General features: G+C 38.0%; 1 protein-coding gene across 3 annotated transcripts; it reads right to left on the reverse strand.

The window, feature by feature from the left end:
- Positions 1–955: 955 nt before the first annotated feature.
- CCT8 (chaperonin containing TCP1 subunit 8) lies at positions 956–15,207 on the reverse strand. Of its 3 annotated transcripts, none has more exons than XM_032631132.1 (15): positions 14,685–14,924; positions 12,574–12,664; positions 11,763–11,842; positions 10,172–10,321; positions 9,527–9,707; positions 9,353–9,414; positions 8,306–8,443; positions 6,982–7,160; positions 6,197–6,263; positions 6,032–6,119; positions 5,827–5,942; positions 5,004–5,075; positions 4,759–4,923; positions 4,327–4,446; positions 956–1,184 (listed from the first exon to the last, which is right to left on the reverse strand). In XM_032631132.1, the coding sequence occupies exons 3-15, from the start codon at positions 11,838–11,840 to the stop codon at positions 1,107–1,109; spliced, it is 1,494 nt and encodes a 497-aa protein (XP_032487023.1). In that variant the 5' UTR covers positions 11,841–11,842; positions 12,574–12,664; positions 14,685–14,924; the 3' UTR covers positions 956–1,106. The 3 variants fall into 3 exon arrangements, with proteins under 3 accessions (XP_032487023.1, XP_032487022.1, XP_032487021.1); XM_032631130.1 differs by lacking the exon at positions 14,685–14,924 and adding an exon at positions 15,057–15,207 and having other exon boundaries at positions 957–1,184; XM_032631131.1 differs by lacking the exons at positions 9,353–9,414; positions 14,685–14,924 and adding an exon at positions 15,057–15,207 and having other exon boundaries at positions 8,306–8,418; positions 9,569–9,707.
- Positions 15,208–18,831: the final 3,624 nt, after the last annotated feature.

Here is an 18,831-nt window from a genome sequence, read left to right on the forward strand (position 1 = left end):
AGCTGGGGTGTAAGCTGAACTCTGCACTTGTTCTGTGCAATTGTTAATCGACCCAAGGAAGACATTCATTGAAATCCCCTTAATGCCAGCCTCTGGCCAGAAAGTCTGTGAACTGTCCTAATAAATTCCTTTTTTTTACCCAAGCCAGCCACTGTTTCCAAGTTGCAAACAACCCTAAGAGCCTTAAGAATACCAAACCTGTCTAAACTTCCTGTAAGGTTCTCTATTAGGAATTCCTTGATGAGTTTACCTAAGACCCAGTCAGCCATACTGCATCCAAATTCCTTTGAGATACCAAAAACAGTATAAAATTTCAAAATGTTACTCAAAGACCTTATATAACCAAAACATAGTAGCACATGTTCTGTAAAGTAAGTTAAATTAACTTTTTACTTTGGTCTTTGCTTTTTCAAAACTCCACTGTATAAAAACTGACTTGCTTCATTTATGTCAGGAGGCATGTTTTCAGCTGCATCACAAGTATCTTTGTTCTTTGCTACCAGAATATATGTGTTTTAAGTCAGCTATTTAACACATCATTTAATGTTACTGAAACATGTCACCTCAGTCTTAGGGATTTTCAGAGCTGTGAAAAAATACTCACATCTAGTCCAGGGACTGACAGACTTCCTATAGGTAGTAAATGTCTTAGGCCTAAGTAAATGTCAAGGCCTAAATGTGTTAGGCCTTGAAGGCCACTTGGTCTCTGTCACAGCCATGCAACTCTGCCATTCCCTTGTAAAAAGCAGCCATAGGCAATATATAAATATACCTGATCATGGCTGTGTTCCAATAAAACTTACATATAAAAACAGGCAGCAGGCCAGATTTATATTGCCAACAGGCCCCTCATAACTTAGGTGACTTGCCTTAAGTGCCACAGTTCATTTCATTAGCAAGGCTGAGACAAAACAGGTCATCCAGATCCAAGAACAGTGGTCCTCAGACAAAGAGGCTTTGATAGTAACAACATGTTTATTGTATCATCCAGCCGAGAATACAAGATACACAAAACACGTCTTAATTTAGGAGAATATGAAAACATCAGGCAATTCCTAGAGTACTACTACAAACACAGCCTTCACCTACAGTAAAAATCTAGCCATTCAGTCATTTTGGTCATCATCCCAGTCTTTCTTCCCACTTGGAGGCTTGGGCCCACCGGCTGGTTTTGCCATGATGATCTGCAAAACAAAATCCACAAGAGTATACTTACAAACTCAAGCTCCAGAGTGAAGAGAAAGAGTATTTCTCTATTACCCTGCTTCATTATTAGGCAATCATCACCAATGAGCAATCTGTTATTACACTGCATATGAAACACTAGCATATTGTTATTGTCCAGCAGGTGAGTTTTCCACTTTTGTGGACATTAATAGCAACAAAATTCACACACATTAGCGAGGGGCATTCTAAGACATGCACTTCAACAACCCAATGCTCGGAATGTGAAAAATATCTGCATGCATCACTGGCATAAATCAGTCAGTTTGGCACCTGATTTGCTATTTATATATGAGATTCGTCTTGCCAACCATCTTTATCCCAATTTCCTTGTGGTTTAGAAGCTTTAGGTCCACCTGCCAGTTTTGCCATTATAATCTAAAGTGGTTGATACGTAAAATATATATAAAGTTCAACAATGACATTTTCTAGTACCTATAAGTGAGAGCCATTCAAATACAGGAAATGTGTGTTCATAAACGAAAAAATCCAAGCACCTAGTTGCCTGGAAACGTGCTAGAAGCCTCATTTATCTAGAATGCACTAATCCAGCATTTTCCAAGTATAATCATATAGCATTTTTAAAGGATTTATGTTTGGGCAAAAAAAAAAAAGTGTTGGGGGTGCGTGGTAGCTTTGGGCTCAAATAAATATGGGAGAAGTTAAAGTCAGTTGGCTTTCCGCACAGTAGAACTGTAAAACTCTGATATACATTCTAAATCTCAAAATTGGATACAGTATTCACTGCTTCCCAAATTTATAATTAAGAGATCTTTCTGTATAACATCAAGGGGTTTGGCTTGAGTCTCATGCAACACAAACCGTAAAATATCTTCACTACCACCTTCAATAGATTTCCCACCCCTTTTCAGAAGCTGCTTTCATAAAGAAACCTAACCCGAAATTCTTGGAGGAACATTTTACCAAATGAGAATAAATTCAGATTGAATTAAAGGCAGTAAGTATAATTTTAGAACCCAAGTATAGTTTAAGAAAAAAGTACCTAAAAACAGTTCTCAAACTTTAGAGGGCATCACAATCACCTGAAAGGCTTATTTAAAACAGACTGATGGGCCTCTTTCCAGAGTTTCACTCAGTGGGTCTGGGAATTTGTATTTTTATTAAGTTCTTCAGTGATGTTGATGCTATTGACTAGGAGGCAATTTGAGAACTAGTGAAATAAACACTTGAACAAGATTAATCCAGCCCTACTACATTTTCCAATGCTTAAAACTTGATTTACAAGTCCTTTTCCAGAATATGTACTATGCAAAATAGGTACAACTATATTGAAGAGTGTTCATTAGACAGTTGGATGGGTTCTTCAGATACATATTTCATGTACAGAGTGTGCTAAGGGCACATAACAATGAACATCCTCCCCTAGGGTAAAACAAAACACAGCCTTCCCAGTTTAAAACCGAAATTCAGAAGTACCTGTGTGAGCAAGGCACTTACTTGTGTTATTAACATTACTGTCTTGCTTGGACACTGACATTCAAAAAGTTCCTTAGGAACTTCTACTATTAGAATTTCTGCTTACCTCATGCTTCAGTCTACTTAGCTTCTCCTGTCCCCTTATACTTTTGGTCCTCCTTTTTATTCTTAGCCCCATGTTAACTTATAGAACAAACATTTCCTTAAGGCATTTAAACATGATCTTTGTTTAAAAACTCCAAAAACATATTCTTCCACTAAAAACTATTTGAGGCACTGATATAAAAATACACTATTAATAAATCCAGTACATAGATATCCAGTCTCTGATTATTTTCAATGTGTTGAAACTGGATCTCCAGGTTCCATTTTTGGTCATCTTACCTAAGAAAAAGTTCTTCCTTTACCGAAGTGAAATTTGTTTTGCTATAATTACAACCAACCGATCTGAGAATAAGTCTAATTTCCTTTCCATTTCTACCTAAAACTTGCTTCTCCCACGATTAATTTGGCATGATTTTCATTTAATGGATTTATACTGTGCCCCTAGCAATTAAAATTTTCTACTCAGTATTTAAAAATTATTCATTGGTTAATAATCACTTCTAGAATTTTGTAGGAAAATACATTTCATTAAGTTTAGAAAACACCTTTTTGAAAAACTATGAATTCTGGTTTATCTGTGAATCCAAAGTAGTCTTCACCACTTTTCTTCTCTGCCATAATTCCTCAAAAATATTGGCATAAATACGATGATTTTTTTATACCTTAAGATCTTAGTACCCCAAGACATAATCTGTCACAGAAGAAAAAAATTTAAATGCCAGGTCCTATCATCTCCACACTTCCTTGAAGGTGGTACAGTAGTTCCCCCTTAGATGCCTTCTAAGAATCCCAGTGGATGCCTGAAACTGAGCATAGTAATGAACCCTATATCTGTGCTTTTTCCCATACATACATACCTATGATAAAATATATAAATTAGGCACAATAAGAGAATATCTGATTGGTAGCATCACTACTCTTGCACTTTGGGACCAGTAAGTAAAATATGTTGACCTGATAATCGAAGTGACTGACAGACAGTGCACACAGCGTGGATATGCTGAACGAAGAGATGATTCACGTCCTGGACCAGGACAGTGTGAGATTTCATCACACAGTATACTTATAATGGCACACAATTTAAAATTTATGAATTACTTATTTCTAGGATTTTCCTTCTTATATTCTAGGATTGCAGGTGACTTGTGGGTAAATTGAAACCACAGAAAGTAAAACTGCATATAAGGGAGGGAATACTGTAGTCTGCAATATCCGCCTCAGATCTTTATGGCCCTTCCATATTCCATATTAAACTTCCTCTCTAGATTATGTGTACAAAGGGGTTCTTAGTCTAAAAAGTCTTGAAAACTATGAATCTATATCAGATTTTACCCACTCCAGTTCCCAAATGGCAAAGGATTCTTTCACTGGCAAAATCTTCATTTTAAATTAGCTGAAATACATTCAAAACAATTTAAAACTGTAATAGAATTAAAACAATTTTGGGGGGGGTACTTTGAATAGAATGAGAACTGTGCTATGTTCTAGTTCCATGAAAATATACTTCCAACTATATAAAAATTAGTATTTTTAAAGATCAAAATTTCACTTCTCACTCACCTGATCCACTCTAAGTACAGTGACAGCAGCATTAGTAGCCAGTTTGATAGCCCAGTGTTTTCCCAGGTAAGTATCTAGAACACCAGCTTCCAACATGTCCTTTACAGCAGGAACTTCAGCCTGTCAACACAAAACTATTTTTATTCTTTCACTTTAAATGTTTGTGAAAATATTTGTACTCAATAGAAACATGGCTACTTAAATAAAACTAGAATAAGTAGCTAGGAAAAAGTACTACCTCATCTACACTATAAAACAAATTTTAACAAAATACTAAATTCTCTATCAGATAAACTATGAAAAAGCTAACTGTTATGAAAATCATTTGTTCACAAATCAGAACATTTTCTGATTTTCCTTTTAAACTTAATACGTCTTTTTAGGTTGTGCATTCACAAAATAAAACAAGTTCATAGTGCTTTTTTCAAATACCTCAATATCTAATCCAACATTTTTATTTCCTTCTTGATGTACTGCATAAAGTTTAGAGATTACTTCATTGGCCTTAACTCCAGAGTTTTCCGCCAGTGCCCGAGGAATAGCTTCAAATGCCTCAGCAAACTTCTTAATGGCATACTGTTCAAGTCCAGGACATGTCTAAAACAAAAATGTGCTTATTACTCAATTTTATTCGAACAACGACAAGAAAGTCAGTTTGTACATAGAAAGCCATATACCTCTCCATACGATGTGATCTGTTTGGCTAACTCAATTTCTGTTGCTCCACCTCCGGGTACAAGACGTTTATCCTATAATACGTAGTTTAAAAAAAAAAAGTCACCAAGAAGCAATTTCCAGTTTTCTAAATCTTTTCAGATTCCAGTACTCCACCAGGCTAGAGGTTTTAATCAGATTCAATTACAAGTTTTATAAAATTCAAATTCCAATTATGAATGTCATAAAAATAGCATGATTTGAACAAATTACCTTACTGCACCATAGTGTCTGGTATACCAAAAAGGACCAAAGTTAAGAATGGGAACATCACTATGTGGTTATCTGTATTTCCAGAAATAGCACTAAGAATAGTGCTGAAGCAACTGAAGGTATATTATAATTGAAAACCACCATAAACCATCTCTTTAAAACAGTTATATACATAAAGAAAAAGCCTTGGGCTTCCCTGGTGGCGCAGTGGTTGAGTCTGCCTGCCGATGCAGGGGACACGGGTTCATGCCCCAGTCCAAGAGGATCCTGCATGCCGCGGAACAGCTGGGCCTGCGCGTCTGGAGCCTGTGCTCCGCGGCAGGAGAGGCCACAACAGTGAGAGGCCCGCGTACCGCAAAAAAAAAAAAAAAAAAAAAAAAAAGCTTTGATTTGCTATTTACTCCTTTTCATTTCATTTTAGAAAATTCATCAGCAACAAATACTTAAGTGGAGTCTTAAGGAGGAAGGTGCTTTGCTTTACACAAGCCATTCACTTTCAAGTTCTCAGAATGTCTGCCAACTGTGTTTTTGAGGACTTACAAATACTAAATTAAGATGAATGCTGATACTGACCCTTGTGAGAACTTTGAAAGTATTAACACCATCATCTACTGCCCTCTCTATATCATCCATCAGATTGTCTGTAGAGCCTCGAAGCACTATGGTAGAAATGGCACCATCTTCCTTTTCTGTCAATAAATTAAATATATTTGGGGATTAGTAAAAGGAAATGAACTCCCCACACTTCACATACATATAGTTTACCACTACTACTTACCATGCTTAAAAACCACCACCTGCGTATCTCCAACCTCTGAGAGGTAAACACTGTCACAATGTCCCATTTCTTCAAGGACAGGAGGAGTCTGCGAAAAAACGACTCTTGTAATAAAAATAATTCAAATAGGTTCAACTCTCTTTTAATATTGTCCAAAATACATACCAATCTAGGAAGAGCTGTAGCACCAACTGTTTTACATAATCTTCTGAGATCCCATTTTGAGTTCAGCCTTTAAAAAACAAAACAAAGACCTTAACAGAAATTTTAATTCCATGAGATACCATAGTAAAACACAAGAGATTAAACAGGAAACTGTACACTGGGCCTCAGGTCACCTTCTTTTGACCCTGAAGGTTCAAGCTCAGAATGGGTCTGGACTGCACTGTGCAATCCAGTCACAGGTGTTTAGGGCATTCTAGACCTGGGAGAGTTCCAGTCTCCTTAGGATGTCAAGGGTTCACAGTTCTGAAATACTAAGGAAGCCCTGGTACACAGAAAACTTTTGCTTTACTTTGGGCAACTGCATGTTCTGTGAGGAGAAGAGTGATTTACTCTGCACGTTATATTAGGTGCTCGGAGAGGTGGGAACGGGTGGGTGAACTGTCTAGTGTAAGCCACAAACGTGTTCATGAATTTAAAGCTATGTTCCTGACCCCATGCTCCAGCTGGCAGTGTGTACCAGGTCTGTGTCTGGTCTCTTAAGCTCCTCCCTCTCCCTCTTCAATTAACATCTGCTAACTGGTCCTTCAGCTCTCGGCCTAAAGGTAAGTTTTCTCAGAGGTGCTTCCTGTTCCCCTAGATCAAGTTAAGTCCTCTTGCCATGCAGTATAATACCTCATACTTTTCCCCTTTTAACAGTCTTCATGTTGTGTTGAATTTATCTGCTTGGTGTTTCACCACTCAAAGCCATTTACAATCCAGGTTAATAGAATGCAGTCCCCTCTTACCTCACCAACATGATATTGTATTTGTTTGCATAATGAAGAGCCATGTCTGCCACTTTGCCACCTGTTACGACGACATTTGCACCACTACCAGCAATAGCTCTGACTTGCGTATCCATGAGGTTTTCTTCTCCCTTACTAAAATTCATCAATTCTTCAGCAGTCTTTATCAATACCGTTCCCTAGCAAAATAAGTGAGGATTTTCTTTAAAACCATTTCACCACGTTGCTGTTCAAAGTCACAGAATGACACTTTATTGAAGAAATAATTTAAAGATTTGGGGGAAAAATATGAAGATAAACACAAACATGAAGCAGAATACAAAATTTGTATGAAATTAACAGAAATTCAGCTTGTTCCTAGACCAATGCCCCTGCCCCCAACACTGATGCATTTGCTCTTTGACAGGCACTTTGATGGAAAAATTGGAGAAATACACTGTATTTTTAGATGTTAGACAGGTATCCTGACATCTGTCTTCTGATGAATGTCAACCAAAAGAACGTTGTGGTTCTCAAACTTTTTCTAAAACGTGGACTAAGTGACCAGCCCCACCCCACCCCTGCAAAACTTCAAAAACCGTCCACAACTCAGATTTCAAGAATTCTAGGGATGCAATCAACAGTGACCTATAAACATATACTTCAAACTTCTTAACATGTATTTTTAAAAACAAACTTCAGGGACTCCCCTGGTGGCATAAGGGTTAAGAATCCGCCTGCCAATGCAGGGGACACGGGTTCCAGCCCTGGTCCGGGAAGATCCCACATGCCAAGGAGCAACTAAGCCCGTGAACCACAACTACTGAGCCTGTGCCCTAGAGCCGCAACTACTGAGCCTACACACCTAGAGCCCATGCTCTGCAACGAGGGAAGCCACCGCAATAAGAGGCCTGCGCACCACAACGAAGAGTAGCCCCCGCTCGCCCCAAGTAGAGAAAGCCCGCACGCAGCAATGAAGACCCAACACAGCCAAAAATAAAAATAAATTTGTTATTAAACAAATTTTAATGAACAGCACACACTCATTTTCTTCACTGAACATTTAACCTGCTGAATTGTGTAAGTTCTACTAGAAGTCAAGAGCTGTTTATTAGAATATAAACAATACTGTCACCATCTAATGTTCCAAGTTTTGTACTTAGTATTTGAATTAGATATTCAAATATAAGTCTGATTAAAAAATAAACATAACCCGGCAATTTTCAATAATTATGCAGTATTCACTGGATTAAGAGGAAACTCTACCTCAAAATTTTAGAATCATTAAAACTATCTGAAAGGATAACCACAAATTTTTACCTTTAAGGTTCTGAAATCTACATACCTTAGTTTCTGTTATCATTCCATCAAAAGGACAAGAGTACACTGCTATTTTTGCATCTTTGACAGATGTTACATCACCTTCAGTTTCCTTCTTAAAAACCATGCCATGCAATACTGAAGAGGAATGGACACCAGAGCCCTAAGGAGTTGGATGTCAAAATCACCAGTGATTTCATGAAAATAACATCAGGGCTAATTTGTTGATTCTGCATGCACCAAAAATATTCATTTCTAAATAATATAATATACAAAGGCAGTGACTCCTGGGGATGAGTAGGGTGGTGGACATAAAGCATACCAGTCTGCTCAATGCAGGAATCACTGTGGCAACGAGCCACTGTTATGGACGGGCGTCCTTCAGTGTACTGGGAAGAATCAAAGAACAACTGCTCTAAGCCATTCACTCACTCTGTACCAATGTACCAGGCAGAATAGGGATCAAAGCCAAGTTTCTGATTTCACAAGCTTACCATGTAATGGCGAAGGGGAAGGCAGGGCATGGATAAAGTCACAAAACACCCAGCACGTATATTAATACACACACATTTACAGCTTAACACATGTACTAATGTAAGCTAAACTCAGCTACGTTAACAATCACATGTGTAAAATCACTACAGTTATAGGTTTTACTGCATCAAGCACAATATTTTTATCAAATACCTACTCTTTAAATATTAAAAGTATGAATTTTATTATTATAGAGCAACAGAAAAACTTGAACCTCATTCAAAATTGCCTTCTAAGCTCATTTTTATAAGTCAGCATATATCAAGATTGCAAATAATTAATATTTTGTTTATGCACTATTCTCAACCTTCCAGCTATCATGGAAAAATGATGACTTAAGAAGATAATATGTTGATATCCTTTTAAATTTAACAAGTGGTAGTATTACAATCTAGCAATATCCAAATGCTACAACAAAGGCAGGAAGTCCTAAGTGCCTAAAACCCACAAGATAAAATTTAGATTAACAGAAATTTTTTTTTTTTGCAAAAAAAAATCTGATCTATCTAGATAACATTAATGCATTTTCTAAACTTACCAGAATCTTACAAACTCTGATGTTATCAACATTGAAGTGGCCAGAGTCAGGAAAAATAGATACTGTTAAGAAAACGAGACATATCAAAAGATATATTGGGACAACAGAGAAAATATCTTAATCACATTAAGACATTTTAATTTTGGATCTTTTCATTTACTGATATTTACTCACCACATGCCTGAGCAATAAGTTTGGCCAGAAATGCTTCATTACCATATTGTTTACTCATTATGGAGGTATGAAGTAGAGATGACACTTCATCAACATCCCGAAGACTTTTTGCAGAACAACACACCAAGTCAGGAAGAATCTCATGGGCTTTTTTGCAGGCTATTTCATAACCTTCTATGACCTTAAATGTAAAAAGCAAAAATGTTTCTTCAAAAGATGTAATTTTGACATGACTTAAGGTAGCTTATTTTGGTAACCCAATGAATACCAATCTTTATTTTCAATAGAAAAAAACAAAGCACACTTTCAGAATAACATTCACGGCACAGCCTACTATTTAAGGGTGCAGGCTTTGGTGAGAGCCCAAATTTGAATCCTAACTGCCATTACCAGCTACTTGCGCAAGGTTTTTCTAACTTAAGGCTCACTTTCCTTATCTGAGACAAAACAGGATTACTTCTAATAGGCCCCACTCACAGGGTTCTTGTAAGGACAGAATGAGATACTGCATGTGAAGCATATGTACTACAATGCCTGGCACAGAGAAAACTGCTCAAAATCAGCTATTACTAATGACTTTTATTTAGTAGGTATATATACATAAGCAAATATGAAACAGAGGTAGATTATAAAATGAACACTCACCTCTGAAACTGACAGGCCGAGTCTCAGAAGCTCTTCAGCTAATTCTAGAAGAGCTCCAGCAAAAACCAGAACAAAGTTTGTGCCATCTCCAACCTCTTGCTCTTGCATGTGAGAGGCCATTACAATCATTTTTGCAGCAGGATGCTGTACCTGACAGAAGGGGTTTGAATTTGAATATCAAGCTAAAACATTTGATCCTTAAAGCAAAATAAAATTGTTCATTTCCATTTCTTCTTAAATTAATAGACTCCAATCTCCCTATGGGTGATACCTGTCAGACAGGTAACTGTCTGACAAGTAACAGTTACCTGTCAGGTAACTCATGTGATCACACTGCTACACACTACTTATAGTGTAGTCACAAGAAGACAATCCAAGTCCACCTAGGCCTATGAACACGAATGCATCACTATAAATGAAAATAACTTCACAGGCACTTTCTTTTAATGGTCAGTCACCCAGTATGTACACCTGCATACATAAGGTTCATAACTTTATTATATATTCACTAAATTAAAAAACAAAGTAATTCCAACCACTAAACCTAAGGCACTTTTAAAAAAGGCTTCAGAAGTGCTAAAATAGATGTCATTTAACTTCATCACAAGTCTCAATTTTTATGTATTCTTTTTGTAAGGGGTTATCAATTATGGTTTAAAAGGAGGGGAATATAAAACATTTCTTAAAAACAGCATATCGAAATTTTAAGTGATCGTTTCTTAGGATTTAGATGCTTTTTAAGAAATAATCAGAGTAACAGCTGATAGCACTGAGAAAACTAAAAAGCTGACACTATAGTTTATTATGAGGACAGTATCCCCGTCACACTTGAACAACTCCTGAGAACATCACAGAGTACAACATTCACATTCACAATAAGCCCCTCTATAAATATCTTGTGGAATTAAATTTGTTTTGTTCAATATTATTACTTCAAGCCTATACTGTTATTTAAGAAGTTGAAGAAATGTTAACTTATCTATGGAGTTCTGTCTAAAAGCATTAAGCTCTGGTGCTTTAAGAGCTAAGTTCAAGAAAATTCCCTGAGATTGAACATATGCTTCAATTAGCAGCCTGCTGAGGAATGGTGCTCTAAGTGTTCAGGTGCCAGGCTGTCCTCATACCTCGGCTGGCAGTATCTATTCTACAGATTCTATAACATCAAAACTGCAGGTGAACAAAGCAAAATTCCACAAACTGTTTTATCTTCACAAAGACAATTAAAAAAAAAAAACACCACTATTTTCAAGTATCAGATGTTTCTACATTATGGAATAATTCACTTCAGTGTTACACTCTACAGAACAAGACAACATATTCAATTTGATATGATTATGAGCAAATATATTTTTTTATCACAACCAATCATTCCATAAATTAATAATTTAGGAGATTTAAAATCTGAGTTGCTAAGATGTTAAACATAAAGAGGACTCTTTATAATTAGGAAAATCTGTATAATGAATTTTCAAGTTGGGAATAAAAAAATCCCTTATTATCCAATTTGAAATAAAGGTTCTTTTATGTTAAAATATACTGAATTTTTGATGTCACCAAAACAGTTCTTGGCTTTTTTACAGAAATAACTTACTTCTAGCTCTCTTAAAACAGTTGCTGCATCATTTGTCACAAACAACTTCTCCAGGTGGTTGATAATCATTTTGTTCATTCCTCAAAAATAACAATTAGAAAAAGAAATCCAGTATTACTCAAACCCTTCTCCAAATACTGGGAAAATCTAGTCAAGAAATATAAATTTATATCCATTCCTAAAAATAACTTTGTAAGAACTCAAAACATATTACCTATTCTTTAAGGTTATCTCATAGCCCTATGGCTTTGCCTGACTGCACACCTGTACTCTTTCCTTTTTAATCTCCGATAATGTTTATTAGCGAGGATGCCAATTTTGTCATATTTTTGTTCAATCAACACAGCATGTTAACATGTACAAAGACTAAAATAATCTATTTAAAAGTACACTTATTTTTTTGCTTATTCCATAAATCTGTATCAATTAATTCAGTCGATGGTAGGAGACAAGAGAGAATTTTTCTCCCTTAAATTATAATGTCACTCTATGTAAAAGATCTGTTCCACAGCTACAACCGTGAACACTAGGTACTGCCTCAATGGTGAAAACACTATAACTTTTCTATCCTCTCAATAGGACAAAACGTAACATTTGGATTCCAACTTTTCTAAAAAGATCTGAATTGCTGACTAAAGATTAGAAACACTGTACTGGTGTCACTGAGCTATGAAATAAATTTCAATGCCATACTATATTATGGCGAAAACTCTCAATGTACATATAATATCCTCAGAACAAGTTTGAAAGAGCTAGTACACAAAATTCTATTACAGTACTGTATCTTTTAAAACATGAATTTAGAAATTACCATTTGGTCCATATGCTGTACGAGTTGTCTGGGCAAGCTCCTTGCAAGCCTGTATGTTCCTGTACACAGCCTCTTCTAACCCTGAAAAATGCTGTCAAAAAAAACTTCTGATTAGGCAGGACAGTGAATCTCAATAATTTCTTCATCTGTAAAATGGGGTAATATAATAGTACCTGTTTCAGAGGATTGTTAAAACTATCAAGCAAGATTTATATATGTAAAGTATGATGCTTGGTATTCACAAATGATCCACAGATTTGTCCACTAGTTGAATGAATAAAGCAAGACATTTTTAGGGACCACAGGTACCTACTTACACATCAAAACATAAAACCTATAATTTTTAAAAAATGTAGTGAAAAGTGCAGGGAAGAGTGCTAAGATTGATTAGAGAAAGCAAATGAGCTCTTGCAGATAAAAATACCTTTTCAGAGTTTATCAGTACTTTCTAAAAGTTGAAATGTGGTCATGAATATTTATTGTGTTAAAACCTGAGCATTGTAAAACCAGCAGTTCTTTGTTCACTGGGAATTAACATATCTGCCTCATAAATTTTTAGGAACCAAAGCATACAGATTTTGAATGCTCATTTGAACTGCAATATAATTCCAACGTGTACACATTGAAAACTGCTGAATTGGTCACAGTACTAAAATTCTCAAGTTTTACACCGGACTTCTTTTAGACTTGGAATTTACCTGTGGTCTCAGATAAATTTCAAGAGCCTACTGTTCATGTGAACATTTTTCTAGAGCTGCTTTGCCCAAGAGAGTAGCCACTTGCCACAAGTGGCTATTTAAATTTTAAGTAATTAATTAAAAATTCAGTCCCTCAATTGCACTAGGCACAACTCAAGTGCCCAGTAGCTACTTGTGACTAGTGGGTACCATACTGGACAGTCCTGATATAGAACACTTCCATCACAACAGACAGACAATACTGTTCTAAAGATCTCCTGCCTTACATTCTTGTTTTTCCCCCATCCCCATTCCCTGAGGAACAGTCATCTCTGATCATAAATTAGATCCTGTCAAACCCTTTAATGACTTCCCATCACTTAGGAAAAAATGTGAAGTCCCTGTCAGGGATAAATGTGTAGGCACATTCTAACCCTTGCCTACAACTCTTCTCAATTCATCTCTTACCGTTCCGTTGGTAAGCTTCAGCCCTATCACCTTTCTTGTTTTCTTTTAGCAGGTGACACTCATTCCATCCTCAGGGTCTTTGTACTCACTGGTCCCTCAGCCTGAAACACTTCTGCCTTTAATCTTGGCCACTAAGCACAGAGCTGAGAGTTCTTTCCTGAACATCTTAATTGTTCTATCTACCCCAACCCTTCCTTTTTAATTTTTTTTTAGAGGCAGACTTTATTTCCTTTATCATTATTTGAAATTATCCTTTTTGTTCATTTGGCCATTTATTATTTCTGCCTCAGAAAAATAAAAACCATGGACGTTCTTCAGCCTTTTAAAAAAGTGAGCAATGTCATTTTCAGTGAAGCTCTTTCACCCATATTTACATTAAACCTTGATATTTACTATATTCACAACATCCCAAAAGTGCATCATGCCAACAAGAACCTAGTTCCCTAAACCTGTTACCATAAATGGAACCACACTATCTACATACCTTTAAGCACAGAAAATATGGGGGACAAATAAAGGAACACTACCATTTGTACACAAGAGACACATTTATCAGTAGTGCTTTAAGATATTTTTAAAAACTAAGCTTCTGAAATTACGTCCACGATCTCGCCGTAAAACAAAGCAGTTTTATTTAGGCCAGGGTGTCACTTACCTTGTGGGTTACAACTGTGATCGTTACAACCCTTTTCGTCCAAACTGCTCAATTTAATAATGAGAAAAGCAAGACCCAAAGGGATAAGTTTCACATCAAGCTAGCTAACCTAAGTTGCGACCAGAATCCATTCGCATTGTAACCAGTTTATCCTACTATAACGCACTGCTTCTGCGAACTAAATGGGGAGCCTGCTGTTTCTCATTTAGAAAAAAGTTGCCAAGACAGGCCTTTGTCCCTCTCTTAACCGCACCACCCACTCCCCGAACTGTGGCAATCGTCTTCGCAGTTCCCAAAGCAATTTCACCTACGTTGTTTCACCTGTGTCGCCTTCTAAAGGAGAAGACTCATCACCCCCGTTTTACGGATGGAGGAAAAATGCAGGAGCGGCCTTACATCTATCTGTCCGACAACAAGTACAGAACGCGGTGTCTGCGGCCCCGTCCCCCACTCGCCGTCTCTGCCCGCTTGACCCTCCCCGGCGTCCATAAAGAACCAAAATGCCCGCGGGCCTCCGCGGCAGAGCCCTCCCGAGAACACCTCCCTTTCTGGAATCTTCTCTCCCTCCGACCGCTGTGTCTGGGGAGCACGCCCGGCTCGTTAGTACGCCCTTCTCCTTCGCTGCGGCCGCCGCTGCCCTTCGCCGACTCTCCCACCTCACTCCTCCTTCCTCCTTTCCTTACCTTCGCTCCCTCCTTGAGCATCTGGGCAAAGCCCGGGGCCTTGGGGACGTGGAGAGCCATGGGCACTACGCAGGCAGCAGTTCACGCGCCCGCTCAGACTACCCCGGAGGAAGCGAGGAGCGCGCACAGCCTCCTGGGAACGTAGCGTGCAGCGGCTTCACGCTCCTCCTCTCTCTCCAGCCGGGTCCGCCCCTTCCCCCAGGCGCCTAGTCTGAAGCTTCGCGAGAAGGAGCACTTTGAGCAGTCAGAACTGACTTGACGATCCTCGATCTGGTCGATCGATCGGGCGGGTCGTGGAGCGCGCCATCTGTCTTCCGGCCGACGCACGCGCAGCCAGCCGGGCCGTTGTGGCACGCTGGCGATTTTTCACTCTGACTAGGCTGGGTGCTCTGGACATTTGAATTCTGCTGGTTCTGACCTGGAAGCCACACCTTCCAAGATTACCTTACTTGTAATCTTGCAGACCCTCGCATAACATCGGGGCAGGTGTGCGCCGCCCCCCCCCCCTTTTTTTTTAACCAAGGCAGGGCACCTGCCTTCATCCCCAAAATCTATTCGTTGAGCGTGTGCTCTGACTTGGGTGCTGTAGCAGCTCTGGGGACTTGAAGGTGATAATTAAAATCTGTAAGGATAACTGTATACTGAGTACTCCTATGTGCCAGGCTCTGTTACTTGTTTTATGTGCGGTATCTTAGCTAATGGTCAATCTTACGAGTTAATTCTTATTATTTACATTTGGTAGAAGGGGAATTTGCAATTTACAAACGGTAATTTGTACAAGATCACAGCGCTAGTAATGTTAAAGCTAGGATTCCTACCCAGATCAGATTGACTGCAAAATGCACGTTGTTAACCAACTACCTTCCTCTTTCCTGCTTTTTCTTGGAAATATAACTCCTTTTTACTCTCCCAGAATCCTTTGAAACCTGACCTCTATGTCATCCCACATCAGCACGTGACTGATTTCAAAAGAATTGAATGGTAATAGAATACTTTAAAGAATAATTTCACACGGTGAAAGTAATCCACTCTCCTTGTAGAAAATATGGAAAACTTGAGCAGAACGTTTGACTTGTCTTTTGTTCTTTGATTGGATACTTGCAAATGACTTATTTTCCTTAACTTGGGACAGATTTAATGTGTCTTAAGGAATAATCACGTGTCAAATGTATTATAACATTCTAATGAGCACTTAAAATACATAATTATTAAAAAATACTTTTGCCACCTCAAAGCAAGTGGTATGTGAACCACCTGTTGGGAAACATTACAAGGGATCAGTGATTCTCAAAGTGTGGTCCAGGGACAATACAAGATTTTCTCATGGATTAGCTAAGAAATAAATAAAAACTCATTCATCTAACTCAAAGAGAGCATTGCTTATAAATATAACCAATAACAACAAAAACTGAAAGGGATTAAAGATGACACTTGATGAAATTTTAATAAAAATGATTTTCTCAAGTCTTGATAAGGACCATTGAAGATAACTTGAGGATAAAACTATTGATGAATCAAGTTTCCATGGAAAATTTATAATAAAAATGGATCTTAATTTTAGTAAATTAAAAAGAAAATGGAAATCTGTATGGTAATTTATCAAGAATGAAATTGATTTAATTGCTAAGAAGACTGCTTTTTAGATAAAAATTCATTTATTTTGTATTATTTGGGTTGGATGGTGTATTCATAATTACAGAATCAAAACATCAAGGGCAAAATTTCCACTGGCTCCAAACAGTAGGTCAAATATTCCTCACCCAGAATAGAAAATAAACACAAATCCTCAATGTGGCTTCAAGGACTAGGTTCTGGTCCCTGCTTTCAGCACATGTATCTTTGCCCTCTTGGCCTTCCTCTCTGTCTTCTGGCTGCAATAGCCTGAATACTTTATCCTGTCTGCTTTACCTCTTCTGCTTCAGAGTCTTAGCCTCTGCTGTTCTCTACCTAGAAAGCTCTTCTGGTCCCGTTTGCCTGAGTTAGTTCTACTTCAGTAAACAAACACTTAGGTTAGAAAGCCTTTGATGACTCCCAAGACATTCCCTGTTAGTCATCCTCACAGCTTCTGTGCTTCTCCTTCAGAGCACTTACCATAGTTATAATGACAAAATTAGTTGCAATCTTTCCCAGCTGGTAGGTAGGTGCTGTATTGCCAGCATCTATCACTGGGCATTGCATGAAGTGGAGACTTAACGGATGACTAAATGGGTGTCCGAAAAGAAGACCAAAGAACTGGGAGATGAGGTCTCTATTCATCCCTTCCTGATGTACTTGCTATAAAATCAGGGAACAACACAAAGCAATCAAGATGGTTTGCCCAGGAGTTTGCAAAAGGCCAAGGAGACACAGTTCATCCCTCGTATTCTCCATGCTCATAGTAGCTTTTTTGTCCTGATTAATTTATCTGATAAATCGATGAGATCTGCCTTGATGAATGTATTACCCTTATCCGATCACCCACTGTCTGCTTAGGTGTTGGACCACATTTCTGTCATTTGGGGAATTTATTCTGTGAATCCCATAGCAGGAAGAACCATTTAAACACCTGGTCAGTTAAAGAACAGATGAAGACTTTCCTTAAACCTCAAAGCACCAAATGACAGATTTACCTTCCCATGAGCCACTTCTATGGGGATTTGTTGAATGGTAAATTCCTCACCAACTTCATTTGCATACAGAGACTGCTCATTCGAATGGGATAAACCTGGAGAGTTCACTTCCCTCTACTCTGGGAATAGTGGTATATGAGTTAGGATCATTAAGGTTGCAAGGAAAAGAAATGCTGAGATCACTTTAGAGGGTGTGGTTTATTAAGGATCACAAAAAAAGTACAAAATTGCACAACTATCCTAGAGCCAGATGACTTTTCATGTATATGGCCATAGGTTGGGTGTCTCTAAGTTACCATTTTCATATCTTAGTTTGTTTCTATGGCTTCCACCAAGGTGGCACCTGATTCTCTTTACCTCTTTCAACTGCTTTTTCTTCTTTCTACATCTTAGCTTTGGCTGGCATCCTTTTCTCTGTGTCTCTTAGTTTCCTGACCCCCTTCAGGTGGGCCTCAGTGTGTTTCATACTTAAACATACCAAGAAAAAAGATCTGGTTCATTCAATTTATTGCCATCTAACGAAAAGCCCCCAGGTCCTGTCAAATTCTCATCAAGGATACTACAAATCTCTATGGCTGCCTTGCATGAAGCAAGAATTCCTGGTGCACTTAATGTTGACCAGGGGGCCAGGATCATCTGTGACCTTAGTGTAAAGAATGCTTTGTGGCTGTTTTGTATGAAAATGAGCTGTACACGTGGCCAATATTCAGAGTATCATCAGTAGTCTAGTCAGTCTGTCCAAGGCTATGCTGTAGTTAGTAGCTCTCTTAAAGCTTTCTGGATCAGGGCAAAGTAAAAAGTAATGAACTGTATAGTTAGTTAATTACTCCCTGGTTATTACCATTCTGAGAATGGAGATCTTGGACAGGATGAAAGTGATCATTTCTCCCTCACTTTAAATGTTGGCTTAGTTGTCCCAGTGACTATTGGTGCCTGGCCATGATTGAGCTGGTTAGGTTATGGGGATGAGAAAGGTGAAATGGAGTGAGACAGTGCATTTAAATTCTATTAGTGATGCCTTAGATCTCTGAAGATTGATGAAATCTCGTAGAGGACTTCAGAGAGAAGTTTCCCTTCAGCTGTTATGAATGGATTGTTGATAAACTAAAACTGTATTTATCAGTCCCTCTTTTAGTAAAATTAGAAGTTACTGCCTTAGTTCCTTT

The sequence above is a fragment of the Phocoena sinus genome, chromosome 4 (assembly GCF_008692025.1).
Source record: "Phocoena sinus isolate mPhoSin1 chromosome 4, mPhoSin1.pri, whole genome shotgun sequence".
Classification (NCBI taxonomy): Eukaryota; Metazoa; Chordata; class Mammalia; order Artiodactyla; family Phocoenidae; genus Phocoena; species Phocoena sinus.

Excerpts from the sequence above, each read along its gene's own strand:
- CCT8 (XM_032631130.1), bottom strand. The coding sequence starts at position 15,116 with ATGGCTCTCCACGTCCCCAAGGCCCCGGGCTTTGCCCAGATGCTCAAG. Across the intron at positions 8,444-9,352 it reads TCAGAGTTTGTAAGATTCTG|GGCTCTGGTGTCCATTCCTC; the intron begins GTAAGTTTAGAA and ends CCAACTCCTTAG. Across the intron at positions 5,076-5,826 it reads CTTTCAAAGTTCTCACAAGG|GATAAACGTCTTGTACCCGG; the intron begins GTCAGTATCAGC and ends TACGTATTATAG.